Here is a 21,132-nt window from a genome sequence, read left to right on the forward strand (position 1 = left end):
AATAGTTTACAGTGCTGGTTAGTGGGTTCTGATAATTAAACGATACCTAGTCTGACTACTTAATTCTATCCAGGGATCTATTACAAGGGGAAGGGGATAGATCATCATTGAAATTGATAAGGTGTAAAATAAAAGTTTAGAGGCCATTTTGAAAAGTCATTAAAATATAATACAAATAATTAAATTTAATTTTTCTTATTCCGTTATAATTATTTTTCCTGATTTCCTAAGTGTTATTTATAATTGTGACGTTTACTAGTTTTCCTTTTTAAATATTTTTTAGAAAGTTTTTGTCACTGTCTCTTCTTTATGTTCAGCAACTCGATATAAATAATATATGAGAATCTTGTGACATTTTAGCCAAAAAATAACAGAACTAGTTAATTTTTTGGAATACTTTTCAAGTTATTTTAAAAAATTTACACATATATTCACTATCTTTATATGATGATTTTCCAAATTTAAAATTACTGCTTAATAAATATAATGTCTCATCTAAGGCTCCTGAGCAAAGCTTTCCTTAGTCTTGTTTTGAAGAAAAACTGGCACATCTTTTTGACACCAACTTTGAAAATATTTTTTTGTCAATAAAATAAAATAAATATTTATTTCGCTCTAACCAAATTTCTATGAAAAATAAATATTATATATTTTTTCGGAGCAAAATAAATATTTATCATGCAATTTTTTTAATTAAATTTTATTTATTTTTCTTCTTAATTTCTCGAATTAAAATTTTCAAATGACAGAATTATTTTGTATAATAAAAAGATTGACAAAACAAAAAAATAACATATTTTAAACAGACTAATATAAATGACTAACTATTTATACGATAGATAAGAGGCTGCATGGAGCCATGGATAAGAAATTTGAACGCCAAATTTCTAAGCAAATGTTCTAGCGAATAATAAAATATTTATTAAGATCGCCCATGTGATGGTAATTTTTCTTTGAATATCCTACAGGAAAGAAAGAGCTTTGTGGATTATATAAAAAAGGCTTTACATAAAAATTTTCTAAAGTAACTTTCAATGTAACTAGTTACTTTTTAAATATAACCGTAATAAGCTACAACTGATTTTAGAAAATATAGCTAATGACTGTAACCAGTTACTTTTTAAGAACGTAACTTGTAATTATTAACTTTAAAAAGTAACTTTAAACAATACTAATAATAAGGGATAATTACTTACATACTATATTTTTTAAAGAAAAAGGAATAAATTATTTAAAATCATAGAGCTATATTTAATAGCAACCCCCTCCCCCCTTCCAAAATGATATGATATTAAACTAGTAATTAGTTTTAAAATTTTTAATAGAATTAATTTTTCATATAGACGAAATGTGCAAATTTTCAAAAAAATCCTATTGTCCCAGCTAGTGTTGTTAAACAGTTCGATTTGAGCCGATTTTTAAAAACTAACTCAATATTTTATTCAGAATAATGTTACGCAAGCATGAAGATTTTGCTCATAGATGGCACAAAGGTCTAGACATAAATTAGCAAAATTTCGAGGCTTAGACAACATTTTTCTGGCTAAAATATTGAGCCGTTTTTAAAAATCGGCTCAAAACGAGCCGTTTAATAACACTTCCAGCCCTCTTATAAGCAAAAATTCTTGATTATATCCCTGAAAATTTTTTAAAGTATCTAATGGACTTCACCATAGAACTTTCATATATAAATGATAAGATTACTATAACTTGGTTAATTAATTTGGGCTCTCGATAATATGATCCCATAAGATCATCCAATTAGGCAAAAAATCAGAAGTTACAGTAATAAAAGTTTTTTTGAATTTGTATAAATTATTACAATTAAAAAAATAAGTATGAAGATATTTTTTGATAAATATTAAAAATACTATACTATAAATTTTATTACCTTTTTCTCAAAGGAAGTTAGAATCACTCTATAAAAAGGTATCAGAAATCTAAAATTTTAGCATATTCAAAACTAAATAAGAGACGAAAATAAAAATTTTAGTTATTTGCAAAATATATTTTTTTTATGAAATACTTTTACGACATTTTTTTTAAATAAAAAATTAATATAAATGTCCTAAAGGTGCTATGTTGAGAAATATAATGAATTCATAAAAAAAATCAAATAATCTATAAAATTATTTACTATATTTTTTTATAAAAATGTAACCTTTTTTCCGTATAAATTTTGTAACAAAGGGATATAAAAGCTAATTACAGGATATAGCCATGAAAGAGAAATATGCAGATTTCATATTTTGTAAATGTTATTGGAGACAGGCACTCGGATGGGGGTGGGCTATGATGCAATATCGTTATTGAAATTGAAGGGGGGGGTTGTGAAAACTCGGGAAGTTTGGTATGGAGAGAAATGCATTTACTGGGTAGAAGGTATGCTAATTGATTTCCTTTTTTTTCTAACTTTTATCTGGATTTTCTTTCTTATATTCCTAATTTATTTAGATTAGAGACCTATAAAATCTAAAATTTTGACCTGAAGTCTGGGGGCAAAATTTTTTTAAAGGCCCTGCCCATGGCCCTTTGGAGCCCATACCCCATAGATAAAGAACTCAAATTCAAAATATTTATTATATCTCTATTTTAATGTTATGCATTAAATTTAAATATTCCTTAAATACTTTGGTGATGTGTTTTATTCTATATTGCAAAATTCTAAGAAATTGGATATTGAACATTTCCTTATGATCTTTTAAAAAATTTTTTTAGTTTTTTTATAATTGTTATATTATGTTAAAAAGGATAGGAAGGAATGTAATATTAATATTTTTCGTGTTGATGTTACCGCCAGCCTCTTTCTATTTGGTACATATAATCAGTGATATATCAATAAGTCGCCTTCTAATTGCGTACAATTTTATTCAATTTACATTATTTCTTAAAATATGCTAAAATTTAATAAATTTTATGATAAAATTTACCTATATTTTCATTTTCGAGAAGGGTTGGGTCGAGAATATAGGATTAATTTTATATTCGGGTTGGGTTTAATAAAAATTTTCAGATTAGTTTGGGTCTAAAAACCCACTTCTTCCTACAGTTCGGGTAGAAAAATTTTTTCCCACATCTCTAACAGGGGGTAATATAGTTTGGCTGGGTGTAGAAGTGCCTGGTAGAATAATTATTTTAAAAAAAACAAAAGCAATGCATTGTTATTAAAATACAAGAATTCATCTTAAATAAAATATTAATTAAGGGTTCTCTGATGGCTAATTTGCAGCTTACTACTAACCCAGAAGGGGAGGGAGAGTTCAACAAGGTAAAATAATGATAGTATCAGATGTTACAAAGAAATAAAATTTACATCTTGTTGTTACATAATTTTAAAAGTAGCAAATAATATATACCTAAGGTTAAAAAAGACAGAATATTTGGAGTCATGATACTAGAAACCAGGATTGACAAGGAGCCAAGTGAAAGGCATATAAGATAGTTTCAAATATTTTGAAATACCACATAGGTGATTTAGATAAGGAAATAAGGAATGAATAGCCAATGGATAAAACGGCGAGATATGAGTGTGATAATTAATATTATTAAATTGGAAAAGTAAATTATATAAATCCAACCTTTAATAATATCCATTTCAAATAGTAGTTAAATTTTAAACAAACTTTAGATTTTAAGTGTTATCCGAATAAAAATTTGTTGTTTATTTTGAGAGTTTAAAGAAAGCTGGGGCTAGATGACAAGGAATTTGTTCTTTTGCTCTATTTTGTTCTTAATCATAAGCTAAACAAATATTTAAAATCTATCTATGAATTATAATAATTTCCGAAATATCTACCTATCATAATATAGAATGCTCTAAATTTGTTAGTGGTGACAAATTTCAAGATTTATGCCCTGGGTAATACAGTCAATATAATTTGTGATTGAATAGAACTATTTAAAAAAATATATATGCTAGGGGAGAGAGTACGATGCTATTAATCATTATGTAAATTAAAAGACAAAGTTAAAATTATTAAAACAATTTTAATAATTATTAAAACAATTTTAATAATATGAGTTAAATGAATAATTCAAGAGGTGTAATGTTTAGAACATAATTTTTAATCTTTGATATTGGCATAGATGATAATCTTTATTGCCCCATTTTGTTTCTTGTAAGATTAAATTCCTTTAAGTGCACTATGTAGTAAGTATTATTTTTATAAGTATGATTATATTATATTATGTTTTATGTTAAAGTCCTGCGATAAGATTTTATAATATCGGCAAGGAATATATGTTTATTTTCGTCTGATTATTTTGAAATATTAGTTAAAATACTTATTATATAATTGCATTTTTTTCTATGAAATTTAAGGATAGGGGGCATAATGTTTATTATATTGATTTTATTATTATTATCAGCATATATAAGTTTTAACTCTCAAATTATTTAGGCAGTTATTATTTTTTTAAATTCGTGATTGGTAACTCTATTCAAATATTTTCGTACCCATATTGATCAAAGTTATAAATTACCACCCTTTTTACTTATAATAATAATCATTATCATAAATATTAAACTTTTCATAATGTTCATACAAAATATTTAAAGGAAAATGTTTTATAATAAATATTAAGTCATTCATATTTTCAATCAAAGTATGGATCGATATTTAAAAAAGAGTCCTATTAAGATTTATAAGACATTAAAGATTTATTCAATATTAACATTATATATTAACACAAATAATTTAAACGGCTCAAATACCCTTATTTTCCATTTCTATATCCGAATCAATTTTAAAATTTGGAAAATGTTCATCACTGTGTAGACTGGGCCAATCCTTCCTAATATATTTTCGATTTGTTAAATGACTTGAGCTTTCAGGCGTTTGTGATTCCTCAATTGGCGTAAAACGATCTTTCTGATACTTTGGGGCATATATGTTAGGTAACTTTATGCACACGGATATAGGTTTTGCATGTTCATCGTGTATTGACTTAGCTTTATTTTCATCTTTTTGCTCTTGTTCCAATCGATATTTGTACCAACATGCTAGAATAGTCGAAGATATGCCCAATATTGTTAAGGGAAGGATGAAGGCTATACACTTAACAATCATGGCTGAATTGAAAGCCGTTTATTTGAAAACATTACTTCGATCCATGCAAAGTTTGATATTATTATATTGCAATAATTATATATATTATCCTTTTTTGTTTCAAAACTCATATGCAAGAAATATCTGATTGTTATAAACAATATAATTTATATTTATAACTATAAACTATCTATGTACAATTAATAATAGATCTAATATAATTATACTTATAAACATATCATGAAGGGTGTTATGGACCTTAATATTCCAGAATATCTAATAATTAAACATGTTGAAGGCCGGCAAATTTATTTATAAATTTTATATATATTTGGACCAACATATTGATAAAAAAAATATATTAACTACAATATAACATAATAAGAATGACCATATTTGTGATGTACATATATATATTATATAATGATGCTCTATTAATTATAGTTCTTGCAAAAACCCCTTAAGTCGTTCTAAGAAATAATATTAAATTTTTAAATATATAATGTGTAAAAATGAACAATTAGTATAATATATTTATAGTTCAAATTTTATCCATGAATGAATAATATGTTTAAAGTATACGCAAATTCTCTACTGTAACATGAAGAGCAAGTAAAAAGGTATATACATTATAAATTTTCTATTCTAATTCATTTTTTAAAGAGGTATCAAAATTGAAAAATTATTTTTATTATAGTTATTTCTCTAAAATTTTATAGTCTATAGGTAATAATTTTTATGTAAAACGCTTTCGTTTAGAGGTTAATAGTGGTATAATCTGAGCAATTTAATTATTATCGTAATCAATTTATATTCAAGGTTTATTGGCATTGGCGCAATTACGCGAAGAAGTATTTGCGTATAATTCACGCGCTGAGAAGACAGGTCTTAGATCAATGGTGTTAATAAAAAAATATTTTTGAAAAGTTCTTTTGAAAAATAATTTTTTAAGATATAATTTTTATGTGGTAAGTTTTTATGCAATAACGACTTGTCCGGAATTCTCATTTTATGAAGGAATACTGAATCTCAATATCAAATCATCTACCAAAATAGTTTTTAAATTTGAAAAAAATCTGATTTTACCAGAGTGCATAATTTCAGGCAATATCTTATCTTTGAGTATTTAATTATGAAAAAAAAATCTATGAAATAAAAATTAACATAAATTAAGAGTTGTTTATAAGTTCTTAGTGAAATTGTCGGAAATTCATAGATTAGGTCCTATACACATATTAAAATACATTTCCGGTAAAATCAGATTTTTTCCTAATTGATTTATAATTGAGATATTCCAAATTCTCAATTGACAACTCCGGCTAGGTCATCGTTTCAAAAAATATAAATTTTTAAAATCTTGATATTGATATTGAACCACCCGAGGTATTGCCTTAGGGAAAGAAAAATTGATGAAGGATATTGAGATAAATTAGTTTTCGAATTAATATAGTGACTGCTAATTGTCTATTTCAATAAATAAATTACATTTTTATGAAAGTCTGAATGTAAATTATTGAAAATTGCCCCCAGAAATCTGGTACGAAGGTAGAAATTTAACCCTTCTAATAACATTATTATGCCCATTATTATGTTATTAGATTATTAGTACTAAAACCGAATCTATATATCCATTCTGATCATGATATATTATTGTCAAAATTTGTTAATGTTAAATATACCAGTATGATATTGAAACAACAAAAATTTGCTCTGATCGAGATAAACAATTTTTATTTATAATATTTATATAAAAAAAATAAGATTTTTAGAAATAACGCATATAAAAAATCAAAAAACTTCAGTGTCTTAGTAGGTAAGTGCGTGGATTGCTAATTTGATAGCTCTTAGTAATGAGCAAAATACATGATTTTCTCTACTGAAGCCAACTAGGTTGTTCTGCTAGGGAATATACTATATAGTAGATCGGAAGTGAACGAGTGATTCCGTCTCTTAAATATATTAAAAAAAGAATAATGATTCTCCCCGTCAGATGGATTTTGTTAATATGTATTTTTCATAAAATATCTAAACATGTCATTTATATATCATTATATATAGAAAAAAATTAAGTTGGACTAGTTAACGATGGCATAAATCTGGATTCGAATCCAGTAAGGACTATATTTCTTTTCTGAAGTCAACTTAATAGTTATATCCTTGAGGGGATGATAATAGATTGGAGGAGACCGCTTAATTCCGCCTTTAAATATTTAAAAAATAGGCTTTATAACACTTTGATATAATTTGGTTGTTGATTAGCAAATGGTTTGAAGGGTATTATCACTAGGCAAAAAAAATGAGTTTTTTTGCATTTTATATGTTGACTATGCGATAACTTGGCATTCAAAATTGCTTTATAATGATAATAAATAACTTATGGTTTTAATAATATGGTTAATGACACTACTTCCTTGAAAAGGCATCTTATGTAATGTTACATGATTTTTTAAATCATATTCAGATATTTGTTATATAAATCTAATTATCCGTTACCTGAAAAGTGCAGGATATAATTGAAAAAAAATGTATGAAAATGGAGACAGGGGTTATATGGCAGTGTTATTCTCGCTTGCAATAAAATTTTATTTTTATTCTATAAGATTAAACCAATTGTACCAATGGCCAGTCTCATCATTAGACTACAAAATAAAAAGAACCAAACTATTTTTCATACTGTGGACGCTGTTTAGGATTATGTAAATGTGATTGCTATGTTAAAATATTAATCTTTGAATCTAGGTTAGTAGGAGGTAAGAGGGGGGAGGATAACAACTTTTTAAATTTTAATCATTGTTGTCAGGTAAGATATCAAACTAATTAAAATCACTCTAGGTCTAGGTCTTCGAAGCAGATTTGTTAGGTAATGAGGTAAGGAACTTCTACAATCCCTAAGCGAATGACGATATTACCCCTCCCCCCCACACACCCTATTTAAAAAGGAAATCCAAATAAAAACTACTCCTACCCCCTCAAATTTCAATGGAGATTTACATCATATCCCCCTCCCCGTAGTAGAAGTTCCAGGGGGGGGGGGGTATTAAATATAATTCCTGACAGAGGCCTTAAATTAAATTTACTAATATAATTTAAAAACATAACAAAAATAGTCAGTAAAAGTAAAAATAAATCTTGATTTAGAATTTATTCAACTTCTATATTAATGGGACTAATGATGTCGCTCCATTCAAGCCGACTCTTAAACTGCTTAGCCAAGTTTATAATCGAACCTTGGAACGCAAATCCGCTCAGCCTTGGAGTGCTAGCCAAAATAATTGGCTAAGCCGAATCATTTTTGTTATTATAAAAAGTGAATCCCCTGAAGTTGAAAAAGGTAGCGATGCCTCTGGACCTCAGTCTTTAGAGTTAACAAGAAACCTTAAATAAAATTGAAATAGTTATACTACATTTTTCCAAGATTTCAAAAAATTCATAGATTTCAGTGAATTCACTCAAATTTTATGAATCAAAAGTCTATTAATTCTCTACCAGGGTTAAAATATTTATATTATTTATATATCCCCCCTCCCCCTTTACAATATTAGATGACACTGCATATAATTATTTTTTCCATTCTCCTGCATTCCCGGTTGCTAACATCGTATATACATAACCTATATAATGATCCCAACGATACTTTTGGTTGGAGTGATAAATTAAGGGATAAAAATCCCACTTCTAATATTATTCTAATCCTCACAAATTATTCCGAAAATGTCACATACAAACATATACAAATAAAACCGCTGACGAATATACGTCAATCTTTAAAAGAGTCCATTGATATATTTCAAAATTACACGTTCAATAAAAATCATGAAGCAAACTCAAGCGATTTTTTTACAAACAATGCAACACCCTACAGATGCGGACAATATTTCGACTGTATTATATACGACAAAACAGAAACGCCTTTTAAAAATAACTCATTTATGAAACAATTATCAACGGACCAAAAGGTGCTATTATTCGAAAAAATGACCTCTCTCGATTCGAATACAAATTCAAATGGTTTAGAGAGTCTCGATTTTAAAACTGATGTAAATGAGAATAAGATTCTTTCTAATATAATCCTTCGAGAAGCACCCGATTACAATTGGACCGAAAATGACGAACATTTTGAGACGAATCCCTACTTGAGTCTGGACGAAGTTAATGAATCCATCGATGAAGCCATTTCACAAGCCAAAATAATTGAACGAGATTGGGATTCGGGATTATTTGATTTGCGTATGTTATTGATTATTGATACCATTTTCATTTTATGGATGGCTATTTGTTTTATAACATATTTTGGATATTATACATAATTTTCGTTGTTTAATGAATCCTTTCCTTTTTAAATATCTATCTTTTTTTATTTTACTTTTGAGAAGCGGTTGAAGGACTTCACGATAACTCAATATACAATTTTCCTAAAACCATTTATGCCAAATATGGTAAAATCGGGATCATAACCTCTTTAACGTCCCACATCTTAGGAAATAAATTAAAGTAACATTTAAGATAAAGTTATACTTGATGAAAAAAAATTTTTTACAACAACGATTAAACGATTTTGAAGAGAAAAACGAATTTTAAGGAGAGTATAAAAAATGTATTTTATTGTCTATTTTCTTTCTCTTTTCGTAAGGATAACATTTTTACAAATTAAAATTAGAATGTAATATTAAAAAGGTTAAGATATAAAATAAAATTATAACTAAAATAAAAATATAATTTGAATCAATTGAAGTACAAATTTTAATATATAACTAATTTGAATATATTTTTTTTTAATTATAAGATCCAGAATAGATGATTCACGACATATAATACAAATTCTGACTAGTTTAAACCTGAGAAGGACTCTAATGAGGGAAATATGTCCCGTAAAAAATGATATATTAAAAAAAGAATGTACTAGGAAATATAGGACGTATGATGGTTACTGTAATAATCTGAGACACAAAACTTGGGGTATGTCAATGTTCCCTCCAATGAGACTTTTGCCTCCAGACTATGCTGATAGTAATTTGTCTTAAAATTGTATAATGTGCTGTTATGTAAATTTTATTTTTATTTGAATAATAATTATCAAAGACGTGCAGAGACCCTTTTCAGACCCATACTAGGATAAAAATAATCCCCCATTTTCAGTTTGGCTGGGATTTGTATAAATACTTTATATTTTTATGCCCAAACAAATCTCAAATTTTTTGTTCATATACTTTGGCTGTACGAAGGCGAAGTAGAAAATATGAGAAGATAGTTGTTTAAAAGCATAATGTACAACTGATTACTGTATATTATTTTAATTTATTTTAAGTAATATAACCCGAGAACGTATTTTTTATTTATTTTATATGTCCAACCCTAAGCCGAGCTTTGCTACGGGTCCACAGATCTTCTACCATTAAAATTTCTGTGAAAATATTCTATTCAAAAAATTAATCAAACAAAAAATAATTTTATATAGAATTAAACTCACCCAGGAAAGCCAAAGATGGAACAGATTTACCAAATGCACGATTGTTAAGCATGAATGTATTTTCATCATTCCCCGTTAGCGATAAAAAAATTACGTCAATGATAACTAACTTCGGTCAATTCGTGGACCACGAAATAAATTTGTTTCCGTTACCTTACGGTATAATTCAAAAAAAAAATTGAAAATTGGGAAAAAATTTATCAAAATTAGATTTTGATTTTACCTTCGCAAATTTAGCAAATAATATAATACATATTTATGCTAGGTCGATTTACTCCTAGACTAAAATGTTGCGAACCCCAATATGAACATCCTTTGTGTTTGCCACTTCCTATCCCAAATAACGATAGTATTTTTAATCAGTTCAATCACAGTTGCATGGAAATGATGAGGTCCTTGCCCGGGATATACGAAAATTGCAGATTAGGCAATTTTTACATTTTTTTTAAAGATTATTTAATTACATTGTGTTTTGTATAAATATATTAAGCACTATCTCCTACCCTACTTATATATATTATATGTATATGGAATCTATGAAAAATAACTCAAAAGATTTAAGTTTTTTTTTGATATATTACTTACTAATAAAATTGCAACTGAGCTAAAAAAAATTTCTAAATTAAAACACTTTCGAATCATATTTTCGGCAAAGAAACTGCTATGGAACTCAGATTTATAATAGGGACCTGCAATATAAATTTTAAAAATAAATATGAATATTCAAATTAATCAATTATTCATCCCAACAATATGTTTAAAGAATTTTATAAATGGCAGGCCCTCGACAACAGATAAATCAATTGACATCCTTTATCGATGGTTCTGTTATATATGGTAGTACACCCAAGGATGCATTGGAACTTAGAACACTCCAAAATGGTGATTTATTTATAATTGATTGGCAAATTTTAACATATATATTTCTCTGAATTTTGATATTGTAACTGCATATCGAAAGATTTCTTCGCCAATTTGTCTGTTTTTTTAAGTATCATTTCTAAAAAATAATAAAACTATCCCTACCCACCACTCACTAAAAAATAAAGAAAAATAAGTAAAAGTTATGAATTTTTAAAAATAATTATCATAATTCAAAATTTATAAAAAAAAACTTTTTAATAATTTAAAAAATAAGTGTTAAAATCCTAAATTGTTATTAAAAATATGTAACCCAGCCAGTCCTGCAATAAGGTTTGGGGAATGACTCACTTAAAATTGCCCCTCCCCCATTTTTAGCATAGCATCCTGGCTACGCCTATATATATATATATATTAAAACTCAAAAATGTTTATACACAAACAAGAAGTTTATATAATTTTTTAGGAAATATTTTTTTAAACACTATAGGGCTAAGTCAGTGGCGTATCCAGGATTTTCTTATAGGGGGGGAAAAAAAATTTTGGGGGCTTCGCCCCCAAACCCCTTTTACCTGGCCTTCGGCCAGTTTTGCCACGGCCTTCGGCCGGGTCTTATTTAGCTATTCTATTAAATTATTCATAATTTAATTATATTTCTTTTTTTAACTATTATTTACTAATTCGTGCTTATGGATAGGATATTACAAGCCTCTTTTTTATTATTTCAAGATAGGTATATTATATTTAATAAAGTTTTTTTAAATGTAAAGTTGAAATAAAGTGTAATGTCATTTTTTTTATAAAATTTGCTTTAAAAACTAGCCTCAGCTTAAATTCTCATGCAATATAAGTAGAATATAATTTTTTTATTGAAAATACTAATAGTAGTTTAAAATATTGACTAGAAAATAATTAAATTAACAAGTTTTTTTAACTTCTTATCAAATACAAGATTTTTAATTATTTCGTTTGTCGTTAGAACCAAATCTCTGTGTATATTTAACAGAGCTAACCCATTTAGCCGAGATTCAGTACTTCGTAAATATGTTTTCAACCCTCTCAAGTTGGAAAAAGTCCTTTCATTCGTACATGTTGTAATAGGCAAACATGCAAGAATATAAAACAACTTCAAAATATTTGGGAATTGAGCCTAGGTTTCTTTACACCTATTGAGCGCATCAATAGCATGCTCAAGTAAAATAGCTAAACGTATAAATATTTATACCACAATTCGAATTCACTGATTAAATTTATTTCAGTATCAATCTCATAGGAATAAAATTTTTCTAAATATTTAATTTTACCAATAGTGGCATTAGAAAATGAAGAAGGATCTTTGGGTAATAAAACTTGAAGATTGCTAAAGACTTGTTTTTTATCTAAAACCCGTACTTTTATTTGCGATAAAAAAGTATCTAAGAATGGGATGAAAATGGATATTTTATAATATTCTTCAGTTGAGCCAATATTTATTTTCATCTCAATAATGGCCTAGGTGCTAGACGAGGTTTAATTAGTATTATATCATAAAATTTAGCCTTCGATTCAACGTCTACATTTATTCTTATTGTATCTACCTGTTCATGCATATTTTCCGCCAAATCAATAACCTGAACCAAATCTAAATTTGGTTTTTTTAAATTTCTACAAAGTAGTGAGCTATAGGAAAATAATTTATTGATGCAACTAGCAGCAATGATAAACTCTGATTGATCAATTGAATTCAATAATGATATCGCTGCTAACGACACATTACTTTTTTTTCATGCTCAACCTTATTTATAAATTATCGTTTGATTTCAATCTCTTTGACTAAATATTTTTCCATTTTATTAATATTTTTGAATAATATGTTGGAAAATTGATATTCAAATATTTGTAAAATTTTGATTGGTGGGGAGGGGGGGGGTCTGGGGGGTAGGGGTAAAATTTTTATTAGCTTAAAATGATATTTATGAAAATAGTCAAATTTGCGATGGGGGGGGAATTTCCCCCTTTCCCCCCCATTGGTTACGCGCCTGGGCTAAGTTGAATTAGGAAATGGCCTAAAAGTTTATAATGAATTCAACATTATAATCCATAAATTAAAATAATTCATAAAAATTTATAACATTTTTTTTAAAAACATACATAGACAATTATAAAAATTCCACGAAATATTGAATATTAACAGAATTATTATTGAAAATACTATGTAATATTCCTAAAATACAAAATAAAATTGTATGTAATTTTATTAATCAGGTATGTTAAAGACATTGAAACATCCATTGAATTCCCATATGAAAGATCTTTTGCCATTGTCCAACGGAACAAGATCCGAAGAGTGTACATTGTTACTTCAAGATAAAAAGTATCCTTGTTTTTTAGCAGGTTAAATTTAAAAATTATTTTTTTTAAAAAATAGTTTATAAATAAAAAAAATGAATAAACCTAAAAAATCTATATATAATGCAAATGATTCAATCAGATTATCAAGAAGATCATTTATGTATTATATTTTAAAGGAGAGGAGAGAGCAAATGAAAATGTTCCGATAACGGCAATGCATATTCTATGGGTAAGAGAGCACAATAGGATCGCCGAAAAGTTATCAGAAATTAATCAATATTGGAACGACGAAACCCTGTAAATCATTATAATTAAACTGTATACTCCAAAAAATATATATATATTTTATTCGTAGATAATCTCAATTGATCAGGGATTCATTAAAAAAAAAATATTATATTCATTTCTATCGTATAAAGTATAACACGTCTTAAAAATTTTTTTTTTGGATCGAGATGGGTCAGTCCTGATATTTTGTAAAAAGAGGGTTCTTCTTGAATTTTGGATAAATATTTTAAAATTCTATTTATTGGGAAGCATTATTTAGATTTAATTGTGATTGAGTTAGTCTTAGTAGTTTACGTTTTTTTTAATTGGAGAAGGGAGCATTATAGTTCGCACAAATTGAACAACTTTGCCTTAATTTTTTATTAATAAAAGATGTTAATGCATACTTCTTAAAATTGAGGTTGCCTTTTTATTAAAACCGTCGATTCAAAACTTTAACTAAGTTCTAAAAAATGAGCTGTCTTTTAAAATTATATTATCGCCTGCCTTTTATTTCTTTATTTTATAAATATTTCATTGAGTTATTTTTTTTACCTTTTATATAATATTACAAAATGAAGAATAATTATTTATAAAAGCGAATCTGTTTTTTAAATGGTTATTAGCCAAATGGTAACCAATTTGCACTATGCCATCTGAAATGCATTATTTGCGTTTACAGCGCAGCATTTGAAACGTTCAATTTGTACGCACTATAACTTAAATTTAACTATAATTAAAAGTTAGCTTCAGCAGTTTACGTTTTTTTCATAACACAATGCATTCTTCAATTCAATATCATAGAAGTATATCGCTTTTTTGGTGATATAGTGTTTTTCAAACACATATATAGGATAATTAGATCACTCAAGGAATGCTCAATTGAAAGAGAATTTTAAAAAAAATTAAACAAGTATCTTAAGTTTTAAGAGATATGAGTTAGGGTTAATATTAGAAAAAGTTTTTATTAAAATATAATCATTATGTTGTTTTCTTGAAAATTCGTTATAATATTCGGAGGAATTATAAGAATCAGGTTTATTTTATCAAAGAATCTCATGATATATTTTAATAAATTCATGACATTAACAAAAAAAGAAAAACAATTTAAAATTTGAATGTCATTACCAAAACAACAAAAAAATTCATAGAAATTTTTAGACACAATTATGGTTCCTTTTTGGGGAGACTCATTTATAGAATTTTATTTTTAATTATATAATTATAAATTTAGAAATTATATTTTTTTAACTAGGTTTTATGTAAAAAAGAAATTTAATAAAATATTTTAATTGTGGAAAAAAAAACTAATAGTTTAAAGGAGAAAATTAAAACAATTCTGACTACTTAATAATTTATAATAATAAACTGTCAAATCTGACATGTCATTGTGATTATTAATAGATAAATAGAAATTTAAATTAATTACAACGACAATTTCCTCGAGTTAGACCGTAATTATATCTATATGGTAATTAATTATATATAGTTGGCATATGAAGATTTGTTAAAGAACGACCAAATTTTATTTAAATTAGACCCATTTGTATTTAAATATATATTAACGTATACAACCAGCTAGTTAGATTTAGAAAAAAAACCCAGACTTTTCTGGATTTTAACCCAGATCTATACGGTAAGTATATTTGCCTTCATCGGTTTCACAAGCATCTTGGCATATTTGTATATAAAGATAATTTACGACATAATCTAAAATTTTAATAAAAACATATAAAAAAATAAATAATGTTCAACGCGTCATTTATTATACTATCTGGATCTAATTAATAGCAAAAAGGGACACTAAAAGTGCAAAGGACCACTATGTTTTTGAAAGAGAACATTATGTGATTAAAAAAAGCTATATATATATATATTAGATTTTGAACAGGAAAAAGAACTATTATTCATTTTGGAATATAAAATTAATTTTCTAATTCCAGACAAATATTTTTATTAGGGATTAGACAATTTTTTAAAAAAATAGGATAGGACGTGGTTTGGAAAATCACGACATAAACAGATCACTAATCAAGTAAATGGAATAAAATCATTCATATTTATAAATAATTTAATATAATAAGGTTTAATATTCTTAGTTGTTTTTTCATTAAAAAATTTTTTCAACATTTTAGATATCAAGAAAGTAGAAGGATTGTAGGAGCCATATTGCAAAATATTATTTATAAAGAATTTTTACCCAAGGTTTTGGGTAACAAAAATATGCAAAAATATTTGCTCGACATGTTAAATATGGGATATTTTACTGGATACAATGAAAAAGAAAATCCAACCATTGCTAATGCTTTCAGTACAGCCGCATTTAGATTCGGACATAGTTTGTTAAAGTATAAAAATATGAAATAAATTTATTTGCTGAAAATATGCTCATTTATATTAGGCCTACAAAAACACTAATAATTCAAAATTGGTATTATTCGTATTCGTACCAAATAAATAAAGCTATTATTTGATTCAATTCGTTGAATATTGGTTCGATTAATAAGTTAAAATATTTTAAAATATTAGGTATAATGTTGAATACTTACAAATATTTCAAATATTTGTGATTAATTTCTTTGAAAAATATAAATTATTCTAAATATTTTGAAATGAGTTAATAATTTTGGAAGTACATTCTACGAATAAATTTTAATTATTTTTAGTGTTCGATTCGAATTCGAATAGAAGGATCGAATAATGAGTCATTATTTAGGTTTGTCTTAAATATAAGAGATAGATTAAACCACTTTTATTATTATTTTAGTAATGACATCTATAGAATTGGTTACTTGCATTCCTACTATTCTCCTATGCCTCTAAGAAAATCCTTTTTCAATCCAAAAATATTATATGGCTTGGAATTTCCAGAGGGTGTGGATTCAATGTTGAGGGGATCATTCACTCAATTAGCTCAAGCTATGGATGAAAACTTTGTGCCCGACATCAAGCACAATCTGTTTAAGAGAGAAAAACAATTTTTTGGTATTTTTTTAAACTATGATAATATATCAAATAGATCTGGAAATACTCGGTCACCAATTTTATAAAAAAAAGAGACTAAATTTAATAGGTACATAAGCACCCCTTAGGGTGCAAAATAGAAAATTTAAATAAGGGTGACAACCAAAACAAAGGGCACATGAGTTCAATCTAATTTATTTTAAAATTAATTATAAGGTAAATATTTTTATAAAATTTTATGCTCAAAAATATATTCTTATTGCAAATATAAAGAATTTATATTCGATTAATTTCTCCCGGAAACATCATTATAAACGAAAAATTAAACTTTCCTCTATCACTTGTATATATCATAATACCATTTATTAACATTTTCTATCATCTTTTATCGCGACTGGGAATTATGGGATTTTCGGCATCCAAACCGAAACAAATATCGGTTCGATTCGGGTTCAGGTTCAAATAAAAATAACGGTTCAAGGTTCAGGTTCAGTAAAAAATTAAAATATCGGTGAACCTCTAAGAACCGGTTTGAACATTTTTGTATCCAAACCTACATTCGAATTATGTATAGAGAAAATATTTATTTTATCATTAATTTAAAAAACACATGTATAAAACCTTCATTTTTATTAATTGCACATTATAAAATAATATTTAATTTATAAATATAAAAATAAGAATAAGAATACATATCAATGATTAATTTTAATATGAACAATATTTTACTTTTTTTTTACTTAAATTTTTTTTATTAAGCCGCACAATTAATATATTTTCAAAATTCGTCTCACTAAAATTACACTATGAGGAGATAGTATAAATTTAATTGTTGAAAAGCATCTTTCCACACTGACTTGGGTAGCCGGCACTGCCAAATGATATCAGATTTGATGTGTCATTTATAATAATATTTTGGATTTAATTTTTCTCTAAGCATTATAATTTACAAGCTTAAAATATTTTAAAAAAATGTTTTAAAATGACAATATACTAAAGTTTATAAAAATTATGACCGACACTTATCAATCAAATGTGATTGATGATAATCTTTAAAATAATTTGAATGTAATTGAAATTTTTTTAATATACTAATAATAACCTACACATTGTTTTATAAGTATATAATCATGAGGCTCGAACCGGTTCAGAGACATTATAGCGTTTCGGTTCAGGTTCGGCTAGAATTTTTTTAGCGGTTTAGGTTCGGTTCAGGTTCGATAAAAAATACCGGTTTTTAGCGGTTTAACGCATCGGTTCAGTTTCGGCTTGGATCCCTGATTTTCGGATTGGAGTACATAGGACTATTTTTTTATTCAAATTTTATCATAATTTTTTTTTATTATTTATTTTATAAAATTATTGATTTTTAGAGTTATCAAAAATCTTTATTAATTCAAGAATATTTTATTATTAAAAATAATTATTTTTTTTATATGATGGCAAAATATGCCGAGTTCGGTTCAAGTTAAAAATAATTCGAGTGGATTCGGTTCAGTAAATTATTTTTGAATCCGGGTTTGGCTCCTGGTTCAGCTCGGGTTTAGGCATTTTTAAATTGATAAAAAAATAAATTCTATAACAAAATCATAATTAAAATCTAGACATATATTTAGTATAAAGAATATTTAAAATATAACGCATGTATCAATTTTAAAAATTTTATTTAGGCGTATTGACATAATATCTTCCATAGGGTCATCCTAGATATATGCAGTGAAAGAATGAATTTAAAATGTGAAAAAGATCTTTTAATACTAACCACTTTTAGATATATTTATATAAAAATATGATAAATTAATTTGGATTGTAGGAATAGCAATTAAGATTTTGGAAAATATAGGTACAGCAGCTTAGCAGACTCCCAAAAGTGCAAAATTTTACCTTCTTATCCAATCTTTTAAAATCGCCAAATTCAATCATTATCGTTCCAATAATTTTCTCTGCATTTTAAGTATATTCTCCTGCCTTTCTTTAAGTTGTATCAATTTCTCCATACTTGTTTAATAACTTCGTCCGAACATTATCATCAGATAAAATGGGCGTGAATAAATGTATTAAAAAAATTGCTATAATATAATATTTATAATGTTAATTTGTTGAATAATCCGATATCCTGTCCAATTTTAAATCAGCTCCCCGGTGGTAAGATTTTGAAGGAAATGATATATTTAAAATCATATATAAATTGAATTATACAATTTATATTAAATCATTTATATTAAATTATTTATGTTAAATTTTGTTTATATTTTTAATGTATTTTTTATAGTAAAAGTTTTGAAAAAAATTTATGTGTGCATGATTCTTTTTTATCATTAAAAACTAAATTACAAGGTAGAGATCTATTATCGATTAATTTGCAAAGAGGAAGGGATCACGGAATACCAGGCTATAACGAATATAGAGAATGGTGTGGATTAAAACGATTTTATGACTGGAAGGAAATGGAAGATTCATATATGCACTCTTTTACTCAGGCCAAAATAAAAAAATTCTACAAGTATAACTTCCATTTTATATTAAAATTGTTTACTATTTTATTCACTTTGACAGATCTCATCACTCTTATTTAAAGACCTCAAAATTTTGAATAGAATGTGATTTTTAGACTTTAAAAAAATAAGAATAAGTATACACATACATTTAAGCGTATTTTATAAGTATCATCGTCAAAATCTATCATTTATAAAAATAAAATGGAGTCCTAGATATTTTTCTAAAAACAAGGTTTATTCAGAATTGAGAACAAATAATAAATCAAGCTATGATGCAAATAGAATGTCTACGAATTTTTATACGAAACTTAAATGACCTAAATCACCATCTTTAATTTAAAATAGTTTATGTATACCTATATTCTTTACATAATAACTAAAACTGTGTAAAGACACCCTGATGATATTGATTTATTTTTGGGTGGAATATGTGAAAAGGCGGAATCAGATTCCTTAGTGGGCCCTACGTTCGCTTGTATCATTGGCAGACAATTTCAGAAATTAAGATTCGGTGACAGGTTTTGGTTCGAAAATGCACCAAAATACCCAGGCATCACTTATCCTTTTACTCGCGGTAGAATAATATATTTTGTATAGTTTACTTATATAGTCAAAAATTAAAAGTTTGCAAATTTTTATTTAATTTACCTTACTTAAAATATATAGAACAATTAGAAGAAATACGTAAGGTGTCACTTGCAAAAATTATCTGTATAAATTCTGATAACATAGTTGATATTCAAAAGGACGTCTTTTTGGTTCCTAGCACAAAGTTTATTTTTTAAATATAATTGATATTTATTGTTTATTGTTAGAAATAGAGTCTTAAAATGTGAAGATATACCGAACGTTAATTTTGATTATTGGAAACAATAGTGGACCTTATTTTAATATTTTTGTAATTAGTAATCAAAGCATTGTAAAAGTGCTGGTAAATGATTGTTTATTTTATATACGAATTTGAAGTTTTAAAAATTTGATATGAAATAAAATTGAAGTATATGAATTTTAACAAATTTTATAAAAGCACAAATATCTTCTCTTATATCCATAAATCTCGAAAACGCGAGTGAAAGGAGAAACATCTTTTTCTTTTAATATTAATTAATTGGAAAAATTAATAAAATACATGGCGAAAAAACAATAGGTCCATTTCTCCACATCACATATTATCTTTTAAACAAAGTATAAATTTGTCAATGTAATTTGCGTAAATTATCTAAATCAGCAAGCAAAGATTCCATTTGATTGGCATATTTTAAAAATTATAATAAATATTGTAAATGTAACTAATGAAATTAATAACTAAATAATCATGTAATATAGAGTCGTAAATGTTTGTTTGATAATATTTTCAAAATAAACAATAAAAAGGAAGCTGAGACCTCGGATGTGAGGTCATCTATACTTTTTAACAAAATCAATTTATAATGAAGAAGTTAAATAAAATACAATTTTGCTAAATAAATTTTAGACTTCTAATTATTCAATTGAATTCTAAAAATTCTATTGGTGACATAATATCAGTCTTACTCACTTTGCTGAAAATATTTGGCCAAAGGCAAACTGCTTTACCACATTTTCTAGTTAAATTACCACCAACAGAACCTTGTATAGATTTTTACATAAACCGGTTAGCATTCTATTCTATTCTTACTGATAGATTTATATGAATATCTTGACAAAATAGTCAATT

The 21,132-nt window shown here is 26.3% G+C and overlaps 1 protein-coding gene across 1 annotated transcript; it reads left to right on the forward strand.

Moving 5' to 3' along the window:
* Window positions 1–8,590: 8,590 nt before the first annotated feature.
* Window positions 8,591–20,312, forward strand: LOC135924380 (chorion peroxidase-like). Its single transcript, XM_065459436.1, has 14 exons — window positions 8,591–9,275; window positions 9,422–9,539; window positions 9,832–10,055; window positions 10,504–10,674; window positions 10,781–10,942; window positions 11,296–11,397; window positions 13,621–13,749; window positions 13,884–14,004; window positions 16,110–16,322; window positions 16,757–16,959; window positions 19,276–19,441; window positions 19,829–20,010; window positions 20,103–20,208; window positions 20,252–20,312. The coding sequence occupies exons 1-14, from the start codon at window positions 8,591–8,593 to the stop codon at window positions 20,310–20,312; spliced, it is 2,643 nt and encodes an 880-aa protein (XP_065315508.1).
* The last annotated feature ends 820 nt before the right edge of the window (window positions 20,313–21,132 follow it).

This window comes from Gordionus sp. m RMFG-2023, chromosome 2 (genome assembly GCF_954871325.1).
Source record: "Gordionus sp. m RMFG-2023 chromosome 2, tfGorSpeb1-WG-v2, whole genome shotgun sequence".
Lineage (NCBI taxonomy): Eukaryota > Metazoa > Nematomorpha > Gordioida > Chordodea > Parachordodidae > Gordionus > Gordionus sp. m RMFG-2023.

What these genes read in the sequence shown, in the direction of transcription:
- LOC135924380 (XM_065459436.1), top strand. Translation starts at nt 8,591, where the DNA reads ATGACACTGCATATAATTATTTTTTCCATTCTCCTGCATTCCCGGTTG. An exon ending in TTTGTTTCCGTTACCTTACG is followed by an intron (nt 10,675 to 10,780) that starts GTATAATTCAAA and finishes TATTTATGCTAG; the next exon opens with GTCGATTTACTCCTAGACTA. An exon ending in ACTTAGAACACTCCAAAATG is followed by an intron (nt 11,398 to 13,620) that starts GTGATTTATTTA and finishes TTTATTAATCAG; the next exon opens with GTATGTTAAAGACATTGAAA.